Source organism: Drosophila takahashii, chromosome 3L (assembly GCF_030179915.1).
Source record: "Drosophila takahashii strain IR98-3 E-12201 chromosome 3L, DtakHiC1v2, whole genome shotgun sequence".
NCBI lineage: Eukaryota > Metazoa > Arthropoda > Insecta > Diptera > Drosophilidae > Drosophila > Drosophila takahashii.
Window position 1 is genome coordinate 4,106,389 of NC_091680.1, and position 20,471 is coordinate 4,126,859.

General features: G+C 35.9%; 1 protein-coding gene and 1 long non-coding RNA gene across 4 annotated transcripts; both read left to right on the top strand.

The window, feature by feature from the left end:
• Positions 1-4,874: 4,874 nt before the first annotated feature.
• On the top strand, positions 4,875-10,428 carry LOC138913132 (uncharacterized). Of its 2 annotated transcripts, none has more exons than XR_011418745.1 (3): positions 4,875-5,104; positions 9,331-10,229; positions 10,283-10,428. It is a non-coding gene; the product is annotated as an uncharacterized lncRNA (long non-coding RNA). The 2 variants fall into 2 exon arrangements; XR_011418746.1 differs by having other exon boundaries at positions 9,379-10,229.
• Positions 10,429-13,478: 3,050 nt separating this feature from the next.
• On the top strand, positions 13,479-20,466 carry LOC108059945 (coiled-coil domain-containing protein R3HCC1L). Of its 2 annotated transcripts, XM_017145442.3 has the most exons (10): positions 13,479-13,636; positions 14,923-15,093; positions 15,614-15,786; positions 16,964-17,141; positions 17,627-18,098; positions 18,774-18,959; positions 19,023-19,310; positions 19,407-19,596; positions 19,652-19,891; positions 19,959-20,466. In XM_017145442.3, exons 1-10 carry the CDS (start codon positions 13,491-13,493, stop codon positions 20,006-20,008), a joined length of 2,094 nt encoding a protein of 697 aa, XP_017000931.2. In that variant the 5' UTR covers positions 13,479-13,490; the 3' UTR covers positions 20,009-20,466. The 2 variants fall into 2 exon arrangements, with proteins under 2 accessions (XP_017000931.2, XP_070071732.1); XM_070215631.1 differs by lacking the exons at positions 13,479-13,636; positions 14,923-15,093; positions 15,614-15,786; positions 16,964-17,141; positions 17,627-18,098 and adding an exon at positions 18,595-18,713.
• Positions 20,467-20,471: the final 5 nt, after the last annotated feature.

Sequence of the window (20,471 nt, forward strand, 5' to 3'; positions counted from 1 at the left end):
GTTCGAAATGTTTGAAATGGTCATTGGGGCGCGTAATTAATAAAGTTTGCATACGACTCTGTTGCGCTGGCTAAAACAGCCGCCAACAAATTTCGTATTTCGTAATTCGTAAGTGGGCAAAACATTATTGGCTGCGCACTTTTAGCCTAATTTCTGTGTCTGTGATGTGGTAAGTACTCCTAATTTCGAGTATGCAGTGAAAAAAACTCTACGCAAAGTATTTAGTCTCAACATTAAGGAGCTTAAATATTTAATTATATTTAAAAATTAAAATTAAAATTTTTTTTCATTTTAAAGTAAAATAAAACAAAACTTTGTAAGTAAAAATCATTTAAATTAAATGAAAATAGCTTTCAATAATATGATATTTTTATCATATATATATATATATTTATATAAATATTAAAGCACAAATGAAAAAATATTCTAAAAAAGAAAAATAGATATTAAATTAATGAATTCTTAGAATTTTGAAATACAAATATTTTAAAGCATACTTTTGGGAGCCCTTTCAAAACCCTAATTATTTCTTTATCAAGTAAATAAAATGATTTATAAGCCCTCAGAATTTTTTCCAAGTGCTTCAAAACAACCGACACGTGTTGTGGTTGCTTTCTGGGCAAAAGGAAATTGGATATCCAGACTTAAAGGAACTTAAAGATTTCTCCATCTGCCACCGGGATATCGATTGCTTCTCTCACCTCATTCAATTTGCTGTTCACACAGAACTTCCGGAGAAACGAAGACCCCGGAGAAGACCAAAAGGTGGGGGAGATACCAATTTTAATTTGCATTCCTTCTGCCTCGAAGGAGCAGCGGGTTGTCCTAATGCAGGACACCTGCAGCTTGAACTCACTTAATCAGCAGACTGGCAAGCAGGTGAAAAACAGAGGGAAAACAGAGGAGACCAAACAACATGCGCTTAAAATTAAAAATCCAAACCAGACAAATGGTTGGGCACCACATGTCGCATATTGTCGCCAGTTTTCCAGTTCCCCAGGATCACACAACACAAAACATTGACATTGAACTAATGAAAGCTGCAGGCGAACTGCCACGCCCACCCAAGAGATTTTCAGCCAGCAGAATGGACTGGATGATATGTCGTGCCAACGGGTTATTCATGTGCACGACTTTGTATATACGTATTCTCATGTGGCTCTCTATATATGTATGCACCATGTATAGGGAATGTTGGCTTTTGGTCTGACTCGCTTTCAGCCTGCGGGGCATTTTTGCACTTGGCCAAAAAAAACTGGCTTTGGTTCTGGCTTAAATGTTTAACAGCGCCTGACATCTTGTTCACCAAAAAAAATATAAGAAGGTTAAACCAACGAACCTTAAAACAAAGAGGTGGTGTTTCTGAAATCTTTTATAAAGGTGTCTAAAATTATGCAACATTTTTTATGTTTATGTGTTTCTGATGTCACTAGGATTTTTAAATCTTTTAAAAGGTGTCTAAAATTAGGCAACACTTTTTTAATTGCCAAAAAATTTTATTTTTTTAAAGCATGCTTTTAGGAACCTTTAAAAACGACTTCAAAGCAATTGTTTCGCGCTTCCTTGAAAAATAATATAAATTTTTAATTTTGTATAACTTTTTAGGTATTTTAGATAAATGTTTAAAATATTTTAAATATTTAAACTTTATAAATTTTTATGATATATTTTTAATAATTTATCCTCAGTGTAAGATAGTTTCGCAAGCTTGTCGAACTTAAATTCTTGAGCTGACAGCTTTAGCTTCTTCCTCAACTTGCTCAGCGCCCCCGCCTTATACTTATGGCTTTTACTGTGCATTTCCAGTTTATGACAGTTTGAGGACATTAAAATTGAAGCAGTTTGTATGGCCACATAGGGTGAAGCTGGCTTATCGCCACTTGCCACTTTCATGGCCACCAAACATATTAATTGATTCGATAGTTTCGGTCTTTAAAGCGGGATTTTAAAAACGGACATAACAAAGCCACTTGGGAGTCTGTGAAAGTCATTGACTTTCTCGTGCAAAGTCACGTATCAGCCCGAAAAAAAGAAAAACGCAGACTTGCAAAAAGGAACAAAAGCTCCTTTTGTATTTATACCCATATATAGTCACACATTTGTCGCATTAATTGAAAGCGCGAAAGTGACAGGCGAAAACTTTTTGCGGCCTGGACAAATTTGTTCGGTTTTTATTCGGTTCCCTTTTATCAAAACTCATTTTGACAAGAGGGGCGCTTTCAACCGTTATCATAAGGCCACACCACAAATAATAAAAAAAGGGTCCGAATTGGCCCTTGAAAATGCCAATAATAATTATAAATATATGCGAATGCTACCCACATCAAAGTGAAAGAACATTTGAACCTAAGGGAAATGTAGGACAAACCGCAATAAAAACCCCAAAAATTGGGTAAATAAAAACAGAAAATGAATACCATTGACGTGAAAAATATCACCTTTGTGGTTTTGCCAATCGAAAAGTGAAGAAATAAATTTCTGAAAATTAAAACGAGATGCCAACGAGCTCACCAATTTAATATTTAGATTTTGATTATTCTCGAAAATGTATGTAGCTATCGAATTTCTGGAAATAAAAACAAGATGCCAATTTAATATTCAGATTTTATTTATTCTAGAAAATCATAAAACTACCCCTTTAAAATCTTAAATTTCAACTTAAAGCTTAGCTTCTTCTTTAATGACACAGTCAGAAAAATCTCATACACTTTTCACCCCCAAAAATGACAATGATTTCGTGCTGCGAATTTCCACGGGTTTTCGATTTCAATTACTATCGCTTTTATTTCAATTCATGTTCAATTTTTCCAGTTACTTTACAGCCATTGTCTGCGGCAAGGCGCCTTTGACTGGGATTTCTACTCACGCTCCTGCTGCTGACATTGGCTTTTTATCGCAGTTTTCTTTTGGTTCGCCGGCCCGTAAAATGCTCATGTGATTGCATTGTCTCCAAGGTACACAGAAAACAATTTTTTAGATTTTTTTTGTTGGGTTTTAATCATGAAAATAATTTTGGAAACTTATTTATGCGTCTAATTAATATTAGAATTTTTTCTTAAGATTAATAAGCATTAATAAAACTTATTAAAATAGCAAAAATTTTATTAAACATTTTTAAACTTTATTTATCGTTTTAAGCATTGAAATAAAATATATTTAAAAGGATTTCCTAAACAACTTGATATATAATTTTCATTGTACTGTTAAAGTCCTGATTTTGGTACGGTGTACCAACGAAATGGCTGATTCAATTGGTAGATCTATTTGGTCGATTCCACGGAGACAACGGGGCGGATGGACAATGCAGCAAATCCTCTTATCAAATTGTCATCGTCATTAAATCGCAATTAGCCAACACCGCACAGAACAGTAACAACAATCTGTCGAGGATTCGGGGCGCCTCAATTGCTGACGACAGCAACTGGAAAAACAGAAAAGTTTTAAGCGGAAACACGCGCCTGGCCAGCTGAACTTTGGTGTCCTGCGATGTCCTTAGAAAGTCGGAGACATCCTGAGATGTCCTCACTGTTTTCGCTCGCCGAGCTTCAAACTCAAATTGACTTAAGCGCTTCTGCTGCCAACAGTCCCTGTCCACTTTCATTAGCCAAAAACAGAAAAAGGGAAGGGAGCTGAGGATTCTGGATTCAGAATTCAGGATTCAAGATTTCAGGACCAAGTCATTGACACCCAGCGATGGTTTTTTTTTTTATTTTAGTGGCTCTCTTCCGTTGGCAACTTTCAGTGTTCTCCGCTCAACTCGAAGTAAATCAGCTTAGCTGATTCCGCCCGATTTTAGCCCGTCAACGAGATGGAGATACCCAGCTGACGGATGTCGGCTTCATATTCGGACCAACAAGTGCAGATGCGGCCAGAAAGTTAGTGGTTCTTCTTAGTTATTTATTTATTTCACAATATATTAAAAACAAAATCTCTAATTTTTTAAACCGGCTTAACTCTCCTTTGAGCGCGAACAAACTGTTTTTTGGGTTTTCCCCGAATGCTAAAAGAAATGGATTTAGATTAGTCAAATATCTGCCTTATTTAAAGAAGACTTACCTCTCCTTGAGAAGATTAATGGTGCTGCGCTTTAAGATAAGCAGTATAAACACGATGAAAGATGTACAAAAAAATGGGCACTAAGGAAATAATCCAATTTACACCCATTACAAAAGGTATCCGAAGACCACATAGAAAGCTTTGTTTGAAATACAAAATAAGTAAAAATGTTAGATTCCGAATTTTTAAATAATTAGGTATAACTCACGTCCCAAAGTCGATATTAAAGCAGGTCGTTGTAGCATCATCACCTAGTCGAAACTTCATTTTTTCCTTCTTTACTTTCAAAATGTGAGTGATCGTTCGGATGAACATTATAGGAATAAAGACATTCGAGCATATTAGCACTATAATGGTAACACAACCCAATAATATTGCTGTGAACGGTATAAAATAAAATTATTTTACATTACTCAGATAACATTTTTCCTTAAATGCGTAGAAAACATTTTAAAAAGTTTTACATTTTATTTATGTTATGGGTAAAATTAAATTTACTTTTTAAAATGATTCATTCGTTTTTCTTATATTATCTGTGTATATTTTCCTAAAAAAATAAAATATATTTTTTATTTAACTCGTAGTATTTTATAATTTTTTACTTCTTTCTATTATTGGATTTTACCTGTATAGGCAATATAAATGTTAGGGGCCATTATAAGACGATAAAATAGTATCGAAAGGGCTCCAGGTAAGATAGCAGTCGATCCCCACACGAAGATACTGTATGCCAGGAACTGAAAACGGTATTCCTCACTATTTGTCGACTTTACGACTTTCCACAAATGAAAGCTTATAACTGTCAACCACAGATTTTGAGCAAAATAGTATACATAGATTAAAAGGTCTGAAAAAATTTAAGTAAAAATATATTCTTTAACACCAATTAATTAATTATAAATACCAACCGGCAATTAAACAACGGGGAAGGTAGGACAACATTTCAAGAACATGAATGCTTTGCCAGATGACAATGCTCAAAAGGCTGCTTATAATGCACTTTCCGAGTGTATTTCGTAGCTTCTTTACGAAGAGATAAATAATGATGGTAAGGATGTAACATATAATCGATGTTAAAAAAGTTGAAAGAACTGAAACTGGAAACATAGCTTAATATTGGTACTTTATTTAGCTATGCACGCCATTATTTTAGCGAAACACTCGCAAAATCTTGATATGCACAGTATCACATTGTATCTTGAGTCCCACGTAAATTATAATAATTTTAACAAGAACAGTACCGTAATACAAATATTCCATTTTGGATTTACAACCTCCTTCTTTTAGAGACAAAACTCGACTGACCCTTTGCGGTATTTGTTTTCCATAATAAAAAGCTTTTCTGAACAGTCCAGTACTCCCAAAAAAAAACATTATGTATTTGAATATTTAAAACTCTATTGGGACAAACAAATTTACGATAAGAAACACAATCAACAATCAATGTCGACGAAACTAAAAAATATCCATTATGGGAATTCTCCCCCATGAGTTTTTGTTGGCTTGACAAATTTATAGATTATGTTTAAAAATTCACATAACGATAGTGCCCATTTGAAAGATGTGGTTTTTGGATACTACACAGAAAAAAATGTCGTTATGAAATATGGTAAATAAAAAAACCGATATGATTAATGCCAATTTTATGATTCAAGTATATGAACTTGAAATTTAATCATATCAAATTATAAAAAATACTATTTGTAAATAATGTAAAATAAGCATTCAAAGATAAAGGTAGGTATAAATAATCTTTATTTATATGAAAATTATATGAATAACTTGATCTTCAAAATATAAAATTGATCTGCACATATCAATCAGATCTTTCGTCAATTTTTTCTCTGCATGTAATTTGATTTTTATTTGCATGATTTGTTACCCACAGTTGCCCTAGTCTGATACTAAAATTACTTTAAAGTATGATTTATACTATGATATTTAAAAAAAAATGATTTAACATATTCTGAAAGCTATTATTTTGACCGGATTTATGTCACTAAAATGGATTCGCCTGCCCATTTGCATACTCAAGAGGCTCTCATATCGTCGGGTTGCTGGCTAAGTTAAGTGAGGGGCTATTCTTGGCAGGAATCAACCCTCAACAGCTTGAAAACTTTAAGTCAATTTTACTTAAGTCTGGTAGGGAAATGGAAATGCACAGCAGCCATAAGGCATTTGCCATGTTTTTCAATCCGACAAGGAAAGCGCAACAATCGCCACCACACACAGGAAAATATTATATGTAGTATATACACAGACAAAAATTGATAAAAAGATAAAATTGATATGTGCTGGTAAATTTTATATTTTTTAAAGATCAAGTCTTATCTTACATTATTTGTTTAAAAAACACTTGAATTATTTTATTTTATATTATATGATAAAAATGCATGAATCATAAATTTGATATGAAATAAGGTAGAATTGGCATTTTTTCGTATACAATTTTTTTTATCATAAAGTATCAAGTTGATATGTTTGAATTATAAATTTGGATTCTTATTGATATGATTACGTTTTTTTTTCTGTGTAGTATGTGGAGTAATTTTAGTTGCTGGTGTAAAAGAAGCACATTGTGGGTGGATATATTTTTGTGAAGCTTCCTTGCCAAGCGTTTCCGTAGAATTATAAACATTTATTTCGCATCGCACTGCACGGCTGCTGTAGCAGTTGGCCCAAAAGCCCGGCTTTGGCCATTTCGATTTCGGAATGCGGTCACATAGAGATGAAAACGTGACGGACGGAATATTGGCCAATCTTTGGCGCATCCGCGTTATTTCTGGATATCCAGAGCCAATTAAACAGAGTGCTTATGCTGCTAAAAGCACGGTGATATCCCGAAGGAGTCATGCCGCATGACTGGTAATATTTTTTTAATTGAAGGTTTCATATTTACGAAGAAGAAAGTATGAAAGTAGTATCTTTAGGGAAATATCGATATCTATTCGATACAATTAATGTTGCCAGACATTCAGAAAGCAGAAAGCATTTTCAATGAAGGGGAACCCCCAACTTCGATTTTAAATGTTGACCGTACTGATTATGGAAACCTAATATTTATTTTATGAAATCTTTGTTTACTTTTTATCACAAAAGGCCTAAAATAATAAAAGAAAATAAAAGAATAACTAGGAATAAGCTCCATTATTAAAGTGGTTAATTTAAACAACCTACGATAAATAATTTCGTAATAATACCTAAGCCCGATTTGCATCATCTTCGCTAACTTTTATGCAGTTTTCGCGATTATGGCATTCTTGCGAGTTTTCCTCTCGACTTTTCCAACTACTTGCGTATATAAAGTGTTTACCGCACACAACAGTAACACACGCAAAAGGATAAGTGGAAATTTTCACGCAAAGAACGTGACCATTTTCATGTCTACCGTTTCTTTAGTTTCGTTTTTCTTCTCGGTGGCTTAAGGTTCAAGTTGGTATTATTCCAAGCTCGGAACAACAACAAATTGTTTCGGAACTTTTAAAAAAAAAAGACAAAAAAGCAGACTATTGTCATGTTGCAGGACCAAAAGCAATGAAACACTGCAATGCACTGCAACAAAAACAAAAAAAAAATTATTAAGACGATTGTTTTACAAATGATAATGATTTTGATATGGAAAAGTTATGCCTTTTAAATATAAGTAAAAATGGATTTATAAATTTTAAATGCTGTAGTTTGTTTCAAAAATTAAAAAAAAAATTTATGTTATGTGTGAAAAAAAAAGTTTTTCACCCAAATACTTTATTTGAATACTTTATTTTTCGGCCAGTGCACACACACAGATGTGGCCAGCGTCATCGTCTGCATTTGCCTTTAGTTCTTTTCTTTTTGGATTTCTCCCAGCTGCACTTTGTAAATGTCAGGCCAAAAAGGACTTGGCTTGGTGGGCGTAAAGCCAGGATAACGGGGGGAGTGGCGCGGCCAAAAAAGGTTATGCGGCGCCACATGACATTTGGCAACGCATGCGAACGGTTCCTGCGGCATCCCAAAGATTTTCCCCATTTGAATCCCCATAAATTATAAGCGGCAGACGAGCTGATAAAAACCAGAGTTTTTTGCAGAGGCGTCTTTACTTTTTTTTTATTGATTACTTTGCATAGAGTTTAATTTAATGAGTTATTATACCCTTGCAGAGGGTATTATGATTTCAGTCAGAAGTTTGCAACGCAGTGAAGGAGACGTTTCCGACCCCATAAAGTATATATATTCTTGATCAGCATCACAAGACGAGTCGATCTAGCCATGTCCGTCTGTCCGTCTGTCCGTCTGTCCGTCTGTCCGTCTGTCCGTCCGTCTGTCCGTCTGTCCGTCTGTCCGTCTGTCCGTCTGTTTCTACGCAAACTAGTCTCTCAGTTTTTGAGCTATCGGGACGAAACTTTCGCAAAAGTCTTCTTTCTATTGCAGGTAGTATATATGTCGGAGCCGACCGGATCAGCCAACTATATCTTATAGCTCCCATAGGAAGGATCGGAAGAAAAAAACTTGAAAAAATTCTAGCTTCGGTGTTTTTTGAAATATTACCTTCTACTTTTGGGGATGTTATTTTTTAAATATTTCTGAATTTCGAATTAATTATTTAAAAAATCGGACTACTATATCATATAGCTGCCATAGGAACGATCGGAAAGTTAATGGAAAAGTAATAGGAAATAAATTCTAGCTTCTTTGGTTTTTATTGTATTATCTTCTACTCTAGGATATAACTCTTTTTAAATATTTCCGAATTTCAATTTTAATTTGATCAAAATCGGACGACTATATCATATAGCTGCCATAGGAACGATCGGAAAAATAATGAGAAATATTAGAAAATTGAACATTTTTGCGATTTGTTAATTAATAGGAATGATCTGCAAGGGTATATAAGCTTCGGCTGGCCGAAGCTAGCTTCCTTTCTTGTTTTTTATTAAATTATTTTTGTAGTAGATCATTATCTAGAAAATACTATAGATTATTTATTTGATGTTTTAAATTTATTTTTATAATACATTATTGGATTCTATTTTATAAGACCAATTATAATATTTTTTCTTATTTTTACAAGTTAAAAATAAATATTTAAAGTAATTCAATCCATTTCCATTTAATCACATCAATAATACTCTTTAAACCTGCCCAGAAGCACACCCATTTTCCCACTTTACAGGCCTCTTTAAGATTTAGCACCTCTCGTAACACGAAATAAAATAACAAATTCCCCTCATACACATAACTCTACGTTTATTGTCGCACCCACATTTCCGTTTCATGCTCTTTAAATCTGAACCCTAGGCTTTAGAATCGATTCCTTGTTGCTCTTTATGTGTGACAATTTATCAGGCAGGACCCAAAAAAGAAAATGCGAACCCTCGGAACTATAAAAACACAAATCGTTTGTGTGGAATGCAAAAATAATTTGCAAATCAAAGATTGATGCAGAAAAACGGGCACAAAAGGAAAAACGAATTCCGAAGGCCAAAGCCCAACGAACATTGCGTATCCGCAGCGTTGTCCTCGCCGTAGTCGAGAGTTGATGACATGACCAACAAATCGTAAATTCGATAAAAGGAAATTAGAAGGAAAGGCATCCCAGGAAAGAAAGGGAAAAACCGAGGAGAGGAGAGGAGTTCGCGCAGTATTTTCCATTTGTTTGTCTTCAAGGGGAATTTAATTCAGCTATGAATTGGAAATTTTCCACCGCCGTATGGAAATTGAAAATCGAATTATGTATGAGGCGTGTAAAGCCATAAATTGATTATCTCAAGAGTATGTGTGTTTATGCTTCCCCTCGATTAGGCCGCATCACGTAGCCCAAATTACTCAAGTTTTATCAGTAAATTATGAACGGAGTCTAGACTTCTCGACCCTCTGACTCGCATTTTAATTATGGCAATTTACTCTTGATTTGTCCGAATATTAATTGCCCAACTCCTTGACCCATAATTGAAATTGTTGTGAAATGTGTGAATTATCTGAAATTATAATCTCTGCTGCCCAAGATTCCTCGCCTCAGATTCCTGTCGATGGGGCAATTAAAACTTTATTTATTGCAAAGCCATAAGAAAAATGCAGCGAACAATTTCGCAGTTTCCTCAAAAGCCTTGGGCGGCAGCTTTTTAACTTGGCGGAAAATTTTCTGAATCACAAGGGAGCCTCAAGATAAAAGAAGCTGGAAAACAAACAAAGCGAAGGTAAAAGACTGATTTATTTCCTCCTCATCTTCATTGATGTTTTTAATACTTAGGTTAAACATTTCGCTGCGTAATTCTCCACAGAAACTCAATTAATGAGAGGAACAAAGGATAAAGGAAAGATTAAACGCAGAATAAAGTGAAGAGAAAGAAAATCCCCTTTAAAAGTTATACCAAACTAAAAATATGCGATAATAAACAGGGATCTCTGAAGCTAAGAAATATTAGTATACATACTACATTAAAGATTAAACAAAATAATTCAAATTTTGGTTTTAGCTAGCGGTTTAAGTTAAAAATCGAGAATGGGGGATCCCCTTCATTAAAAAGGTGTCGTCTCTAAAAATCTCTAAAAAAAAAATAAAAATAAAAGGAATAAGACCACCCCTTACAGCACCCAAAAGTAATTAGAACCAGATGGTGTTGTAATTATAAACGAATGAAAAACTATTTTATTAAACCCGACAAACATATTGCTGGCCAAAAAGATAGGAATCCAATTTCAAACGACCTTCGCTTTGGGCTTTTACAAACAAAAATCTTAAAGATCGTAAAAATTTACAACTTAGGTAATTGCAAAATAGTTTGGCATAACAGGGGATATTTTGTATACAGGTTACATGAAGGTACATATATTGCCGATAACAGACACCTTCACCAGAATCCCAGTCATATCCAAACACCTATCCATAAAAGATGCCGGGTAGATTTTATTGAGACATTATCAGGCGAAATAAACGGGGACAATTTGCCGAAAAATTGGGGACTGGGCGGAAGAGTCGGTTTTATGAATGCCATTTTGACAGGAGATGACAGCAAAGGGCGTTGCAAATTGCCGGGCTGGGGGGCGTGGCAATGGGCATAGTTTTTGGCCAGCCTTCGGTCCTGTAATGAATGGAAATGTATGAGCGATAACCGAGCACTTGGAAAAATGTATCCTTAAACATTTTTTTTTTATTTTATATATTAAAAATGTTATGAAAGCTATATAAATTTAACAAATCTTTGAAATTAAGTTGTTACAAAATCTTAAAAAAAAGAACAACCAAATTTTCAAATAAATAAACTCATAGAAGAACAATTTTCTCTAAATATTTTATAAAGCGATGTATGTTAAAAAAAAGCTTATTTAACATTGACCTATTGTAATTTGCGTGCATTAAAATTAAAATATTTTATAAATGGAATTATTATCTTTATATTATTTTTGAAAAATATTATGAAAGAAATAGAAATTTAACAAGTCATTAAAAAACATAAATGGAACCAAATTTTCAGATAAAAAATGAATTTGATTTTTATTTAGCTATCATAATTAAGATCAATTTTTTAAATATTTTTTCAAGTGCTTTTGCGTGGGTTTTTGGTTTTCGGAATTGACTTTTATGGCTCATAACCCAATGCACTGAAATCGGTGAATGGCGGAATGGAATATTTGTGTGCTTCCCCGATTTATCATCCGCAAGGGCGCCACTTTATTCTGCCCAATTAATTGAGCAATAAAATGCAAAAACCAAAACAAATTAAATACGAGTAAAAAGTGTGCTTGGCCAAAATATTTGTCGTGGCTAAAGTCGCTGTCTGGTGACACTTCGATCCGCAGAGAGCAGCGACAAAAGTGGAAGAAATTCATAAATAAACATTTGCCCGATGCAAACAGTGGGTTTTCTTTTTTTTTTAGCGAAAAGAGCCATTAGAAAGTGGCGTTGGTTGCTTTTGTGGGTGGCTTGGTGGGGTGGAAGGTGTCAAGGACGCGATAGCCCGTTGACAGTCGGGAAAGCGGTTGTGGAGTGAGCGACAGGTTTTCCCCCGCGCTGCTTCCGCCTGAACGTTCGTGTTTATGCAAAATTTAATTTCGAGCATTTACTTAAATATTAGCAGCAAAAAATGCTGCAGTGTTTACTAGAGAAAATGGAGCCTCAAAGCTTTTAAAATTAACCACTTAACCTACTTAAAGAAGCCGTTTGGCATACTAAATTAAGAGCTTATACTCACGCTTTAGAACTATTTTAGAAAATAAAAACTTATTAGCTAATGGAGAATTTAAGTTCTGAGTTATTTTTTTCAAAAATATTTTACAAGACTTTGCTTAATACTTTTAAAGTAATTATTATTTTTCAAGGCAGCTAACTAAAATTGGTTTGGGAGTTCTTAGGGCTTCACTTTGCAATTCTCTCCTTTGAACTCAAATCATGATTTGCAGCCTCAATAAAAATGTAATAATGACTGCAAGAACAAATCAAATCGATGGCGGGAAAAAATTGAAGAATGCTTCAGCTCATAGTTTTTTCGATTTTTTTTAATTATTTGTAGTTTGTAATGGGCGGAAAAGCATTCGCAAACAGGTAGCCATGATTGGGCCAAAATATAAGCTGTTCTGCGTACGAAAAGATCAATGTTTGCAGAGAAGTCTCAGAATATGTTCTGCAATTCGTAAATACTAACTAATATTGATTAAAAGTGTACCATGTACTCCTATAAAGTTCCAAAGTTGCTAGAAATTACAAAAAACAGCACAAATTTGGTTTTGTTTACAAATTGTTCATATTAACATTGGCTGACAGAGGCGTAGTAAGAGCGGAGAGTGGGGTAAGGGAGGTGGTTCTCCCCCAGTTTGCAATATGTACATATGCATACTCGTTATAGGATATGTTATAAAAGTTCAGATATGTTTTTTAACTATTCTTTTTTAATAAGACAACAAGACAATTTTACGACAGTTTTGCTGAGGTGAAACCCACTTCGTTTATGTTGAGATGAGCAACTGGTCTTCAGATCAGCTGATATTGGATGTGGATGGAAACTCTATGGTAACACAAATTTCACATTTGTAAAAAATCCCAATCGTTTCACACGGATGGACTCTATGGGAAGAGGCCATAAGAAACCCGCCAACTTTAAATCTGCCAGCCGCGACATGAACCAAAGCAATTGCGCCTAGCTAGGACTTGACCCAAAATAACATCTGGCGATACTATCGTGATTGTTTTCAAACCATTGATGGTGCAAGCTAGCTCCTAACCATCCTTTCGGGCTCAGAGATTTTTCCAATTTACATTTCTACAACCTGAGATATTACTTATTTTTTCTACATAGTCGAAAACTGGTTTTTTGAATTTAGGGAAAAAACTGGATTTTTTAGGGGGAAATATCGAATGTTGACGATTTTTTAGGGGGAAAGCAAAATTTTAATCTGGCAACGCTGACTTTGTCAGCTCTAACTGTCAGAACAAAAAAAAAAAAACACCCGCTAGCCTATGTATGTGTGTTTGTGCGACGTCGGTTTTTCGTCGTCGCGATTTTGAAAATAAACTGGAGGCAAATAATCTAAGTCTAATTGATCAGGAATTTGTGCATAATGTCGGTTGTGACATCGAGCTGTTTGTGAAGAAGCGCCTGAGTAGTGGGTAAGAACAAGGCCGACTTGAGGAAAAGAACAAATTAGAACTTTTTGCCACGAGAATATCAAGTGCGTAGGTGTGTGTGTCAGTGTTTTGTGTGAGTGTGTGTCTGTTGTGGTCTTCGAGAGTGAGAGAGAGGGAAATAATAACCCCCCCTAAGCTCCCTCTTTGTACCACCAAAAACAACAAATACAGAGAGTTGTAACCGTGTACCGTTACAACAATGGTAACACGGAAATGTGCAACAGAGAAAAATGCAACAACAACAACAAGGAGAAGTAGTACGAGTTTTGTGGGCCTTTCGTGCAGATATTACCAGTTTTCCCCCCATACCACCCCACCAACCCCTCTTCCTCTTTGTTTTTCGAGTTTTCCCAGCTGCGCCACACAACCAGCAACAACAACAACAACTGCAAATGTGATTTTCCGCATTGCAGTTGCGCCAACTAACACCGATTTTTTTTGGGGCTTCGTGCTTTTGCTTTTGCGCTCTTTTTGCATTCAGCCCGCGTTTAATAAACAATTAATCGCCGAGCAATAAACAACAGCAAGCGGCGCATAGAAAAAAATTGTTAAATAAAAATATTACACCATTCGCTGTCGTTACATAATTAGTTTTGAAGTCGTGCTTCGGTTTTCGGTTTTGTTTTGCTTCGCTTTCTGACCCTCTTCTTGAGGTCGTCGTTTCTTCTGCTTCCTCTTCTACATATGTGAGAACTAGAATTCACAACAACCTGTTAGATGATCGGATCTAATAGGCTGTTTTTGTAACTACGTTTATACGGAGCTATATCAGTTGAAAACCGAAACCTAAGAAATCTTTTAAGTGGTAATAAAAACAAATGCATAATAAATAATATTTTAGTGATTGTTACATACGTTAATAAAGATTAATTGAAAAAAGTTATGGTACAATAAGATCACAATAAGACAATAAATTCCCTTAAAATATAAAGAACTAATTGTTAAAAAGATTGGAATAGTCAGCTTACCTGATTTAAATTCTTCTATGATTTAATTAATATAATAATCATTTACAATAGTCTTTTCTGCTACATAGTCATTCATAGCGAGTAGCAACTGTATTCTAAGCTCTCAAAATATTTGTGTCTGTTTTGTGGTCCGAAATGTGTGTGTTTATCGGGAATGTTTTCAATTCCCCCAATTAGTGTTAATGGAATTCCCGCATAAACGACTCATCACACTCGGTACCCACTTACTCGCACACGATCGATATGGATCGATAGATTGTTCACCTTCTCCCTCTTCCTCTCCCATCTTCTCTTCCACAGCGTTCTGCTCTTTCCACCTGTGGGCAATTACCACCGTTATCTCATCCATCAAACATGTGAGAAATACCGCCATCAGTACGATCTGTTCACCTTCTCAGTGGGCCAAGGGCCGCAGCGCCGCACCGTCCTGTGCTTTCGCAATCAACTCCTCGATCCCAACGGCTTTGAGGCGTAAGTAATGGATTATTTGTATAGTTTTTATGGGGCTGCTGTTAAGATCCACACTATGTATTGTATTTTTGACAGTATTACTTTTAATAGTAAAAAAAAAAAAATTTTATTACATTCTCAGGACATTTTACATTTTTCATATTAACCACAATTAAATCTTAGGATTAAAAATACAAAATATAGTTTTGTAGATTTACAATACCACTTAAATACTTAATACTTGGTTTAAAACCAAGAAAAATAATCATCGTGATATGATAAGCCCAGGTTCAAATCCCACAGCTGTCAAAAAAATGTATATATTTTTCCAGCTTAGTAAATACGTACTATATTACTACTTCAATATAAAATTGAATAATATTTTTTCATAGCGGTATCTCCTTTAATAAATAAAATTAATAATTTAATTGATCATACACTTTTTTATTGCATTTCTGTTTTTTTTTACTTATCTATTCAACATTTTAAAACATTTCCTATCGTTAGTTCATTAAATTTGTAACTAATTAATAATTCACAGCCGCAAGCAGCAGCAGCAGCAGACGAGGGGGCGGGAGAAAGATAGGGAGGCAGTGAGGAGCTGGCGGAGCAACAACAATTCGCACGCGAACGGCAGAAGCAGCAGCGCCAGCAGAAGAAACATAACGGAGCTCTGTAAGATGGGCGTTAAGAAGCATATCAGCGAAACACCATGTGAGTAAATAATACTAAGACCTTATAACAAACCAAATAAACAAAAGCGAAGCGCTGCTTTTTTAATGATATTTTGGGAGCGAAGCGTTTCGGCTGTTTAATTTAGCAAGCGGCCATAAATTTAAATGTTTGCAAATACGCAAAATATGCGAAACAAAGAAATCAAATTATTAATGAGGATCGGAGATCGTTACGAACTGGGAAATACTCTAAAAAAAGGTTTAAAATTTAAAATAAAGTCTGAAAATATAAATTTTAATCTATTTTTAAGGCGCAACTAAAAAGAAAAATCTAATGGAAAGTTCTTATAAATGTTGTTAGTTTTTTTAAAATATGGATGTCAATTTAACCAAATTTTGTAAAATGATTCTATTATTTATAAATGTTAATAGTACGAAATATTATATTTAAAAAATTCGAAGTCATTGTAGGTATTTAATTTTTATTTTATTAAATTTAGAAATCTATTAAAAAAGAAACTTAACTAATTCGATTTTCCTATAGATAATCTCCTAAAATTGATTTATTAATATTCCCTTCAATCAAAAACAATCATTACTTTCCAGTAGATTGTACATTAAATAAAATATTTAACTAAAAATAAACAGATGCCGGCTGAGCGACGCAGGCAGCGACGTCGACCACCGTTCATTCAAGGTCGCCCTCTTTCTCGAGCGGATTTTTGGTGGTGTTGCATCACAGCCCGCTGCTCAGTTCACTTCACTTCACTTGGCTGCTTCGCACAGGTAGACTGTAGACTAGACGCTCAGCTGGTCGACCGCTGCGCACGCTCACTGTAGCTGCCCAATCCCCTCCCCCTTTTCCGCCTGGGATCCACCACCTGCCAAGTTCGTGTTGACATTCACGAATATCGGGCACAAAGCGGGCCATGAAAAATTGGGTCGACATAAGTGAATTTTGTTTTTAATTTATTTTATGCCGAATCCGTTGCTTCACCTTAGTCTCTATTTTATTTTATTTCTCGGTTTGTTTTGTGCATTTGCCAACTATTGTTGCTAATCGTCTGCTCTCCCATTTGGCGATCTTTCTATCTTTTAGATATTTTGGTATAGTTCAAACCATCTAACAGATGGTATTTCTGTTTGTATCAAATTATCTTACTGTAGGTATCTTTCTTTCAAAGTATCTCATGGATAATATCTTCTCTACGTTTCAGTAAGCAAATCGAACTCGGTGGATTTATACAGACCTCCAGCCTTGAGGAACAACCATAGCAATAACAACAACAACAGCAGCAGCGAGGAAGCAGCTGCAGCAAACGAAGCATTAACAACGTCATTAGCTGCAGGATCAGCAACCTCTGCAAGTCCTACCTCCAAGGAATCCCCGAACAGGTAGGTAAAATACAGTGAAACCACGATAAAACGATACACAAGGAATACAAATAGCTAACTTCCTAAAATGCTTATACAGTTAACTATATTGTTCCAATTAAGTGTATTTCTTCCGATTAAAAATGTAATTTTCGGAACTTTAAGTGTTCTGTATTTAATTTAAATGTTAAAAAAAAGTCGAAATTTATTTTAAATATTTTATTTTGTCCTTTTTATAGTTTTATAACGAAAAATTCAATATTAATTTGTTAATATATTAAAAAAAAATCACAGAAAAAATATACAGAGATTCAAAATTCCTAAAATAAAACTTTAAGTTAGTAATTTTATCAAAACTTTTAAACTATGGGTTTTTAACTCATGGAAGCTACACTGTATCTGTATCTTAGAAACTGACGAAATTCTGTCGTGAACTAATCGATTACCTTGTTTTCTTCTCTTCCATTTCTTGTTTACCGTGTGTGTTTTGCTCTGCTGTTTCGCAGAGAGCAACAGGCGGACGCCTCAGCAGCAGCGGCAGCAGCAGCAGCAGCGGCGACCCGTCGCGAACGCCGTCCCGATCGCGCGGTTTATGTGCCAAGGGCACGACGCAGTCAAACTACACCACCGACCACAACAGCACTAGCAACAACAGCGGCAACAGCAGCAGCGGTTGCAACAACAGCAGCAACACCAACGGCCACAGCAACAATTACAGCACCGGATTCACCGCCAGTTGCAGATTTGAACCCGAGCAAAGCGGACGACGGCCAGCAGCAGTTGTTGTCCAAATCCAAGAAATCCAAATCGCATCGTGAGCGCCGAGAACGTGGAAAGAAATCAACAGCTATAGCTGCAACTACATCCGATACAACTACAGATAACGCCACCGTACTCGTTATATCAGCAGCAACTGAAAGCGATACTCAATCGAACGAAGAGAACCGACCGGCCAAGCCAGCGGACTGTGATAAGGAGGTGGGTGGACAGCAAAAGGGATTATACGACCCAAGAAGTAGCACAAGTATTTAAGTAGGATCTTAAAAAACAATAGACCTCAGAGGAAATTCTATTCTACTCGGAAATATAAAAAAAAGTGGCCCTAAGAGGAATTTTGTATTCTATTCGGAATAGACTAATCTTTCAGATCTCATTATAATAATTGTTTAACGATAGAAATACTCTTAGTAACATTTTTCATACAACATCTGTTATATTATTTTCTATAAGGGATAACGATAGAAATGGTTTTCGAAAGATTTTTCATACAACATCAATCATAATGGCTATAAGTTATTTATTGTCTAGCAAAAAATATTTAAAAAAAATTTAGGAAGATATTCAAGATCGAATTTACTTAGTATCACCGAAAATCATACAAAACTTAGGTCATATTAATTTTCTTCTGTCAATTCTGTATAAGATTTCCATTTATAGATCATTTATAGGGTCATACCATTTTTCGCCTGTCAATTTTGTATATGTAGAAATTTTCATTTAGGTCATACCCTTTTTTCAACGTCAATTTTGTATTTTTATTTAATTTTATAGTGTTTTGTATTGCAGTATAAAGGGCTTTCACAACATACATATGTAGATATAAGACTACAACTGTGACCTTGCCTTTCTAATCCAAAGTCTATTCCTCCGCAGATCATGAGCGGCGCCCAGCGTACAAAGCCAGCAGGCAATGGCAACAAACCAGCCAGCAATGGCAAAAGCCAGCCATCATCGCCGCCATTGCGCATCGAGGATGTGGTGGCGGCCAGGACGACTACCAATGGCGAGGAGGCGGCCAAATGTGATAACGATGTGCGCGAATTGCAGCGAGCCTCAAAGGTGGGTTAAATACTATGCCTTAAAAATAAAGAACTTTATTAACTGCTCTTCAAATCATTACAGGAAATAAACCGCAGCAATCGACGCATCATGAAACAAACCTTCAACTCAGATGTGCTGGAGATTCCCGAGAAAATCGAGAAGGCCAATCAATCTCCTCAAGCATCGGCCACAGCGAAACCACCACCACCACCTGCAGACAGCACCACCGAAGATGATGACGAGGAGGACGAGGACGACTGGGAGAATATGTTCGACGAGAGCGGCGATTGCCTGGATCCCAAGATACTCCAAGAACTGAGCGAATCCGTGGGCAAGTGCAAGATAGAGCTGCCCAAAATGGACTACACAGTGAGTTGAAGGGAATTCGTGGCCATAAATTAAATCCTATTTTGTATCTATAATATTTTGTAATACTAAATAATATATCTTTTGAAATTCCCCCAGGTTTTCCACATCAAACAACAGCTGCTCAACGAAGAGGAGTTTCCACACGTTCTGGAGGTGTCCAATTTCCCGGTGGAATTCAAGACGCCCGACCTGCTCATGCTTTTCGCCCAGTACAAGGGCAGTGGCTTCGACATTAAGTGGGTGGACGATACCCATGCTTTGGCTGTGTTCAGCAGTTCCCGTATTGGTGAGATTGCTCTATGATTTAAATAGGAGATTGGCTTAAATGTTTTATTGCTTAGCTGCTGAGGTGCTGACGATGGGACATCCGTTTGTTAAGTTGAAGCCACTGGCGGAGGCCACACTGGAGTCGCGACTGAAGGCCAAGAAGGCCGGTGCTGTGTCATTGCAGCCGTATCGCCAGCGTCCGGAAACATGCACGGCCTTGGCCCGTCGACTGGTGTCCGGTGCATTGGGGGTCAAACTGCCGACGGCGCCGCAGGAGCGGGAGAACGAGAGGCGGGTACTACGTGAAGCCAAAGGTAGGTGACTGTGATTTATAGAGCATTCTTGAAGTTTTACTTATTTTTGTTCGAAATTTACTTACAGAACGCAAACTGTTAGCTGCCAAACAGCGGGACGAAGTCTGGGAGAGCTAAACCAGGGCAAGGTGCATTTTTCTTCTCAACCCATCAACAATAAGTGCGGAACCACACAACCAACACATAAAGATCAACAAAAACAAAACACTACCAACCTTTTAAATCCCACAACAACAACAGCAACAACAATTTCTCAATCAAAGCTAGCAAAAGAAATGTGCGTAATTTGCATGCATGCTAAGCAATGTACTTTAAATGTTCGCTTTTTGTGCAATTAACACCAGATTTTTGCTCAACTTGTTGTAGTTTTTAGAGGATGCGCATGATAATGATTATATCATCTTAGGCCGTAAGAGAGAAATATCTATATATTTATTGGTCGTAGCAAGTAAACATGCATAGATACATATGTACGTGTTGTTTTAACTCCAGGCGTAAACCTTAATTTTTAAGCGCGAGCAATTTATATATTGATATATATATTTTAATAAAGTTTATAGCGTAAGTGAGACGAATAGAT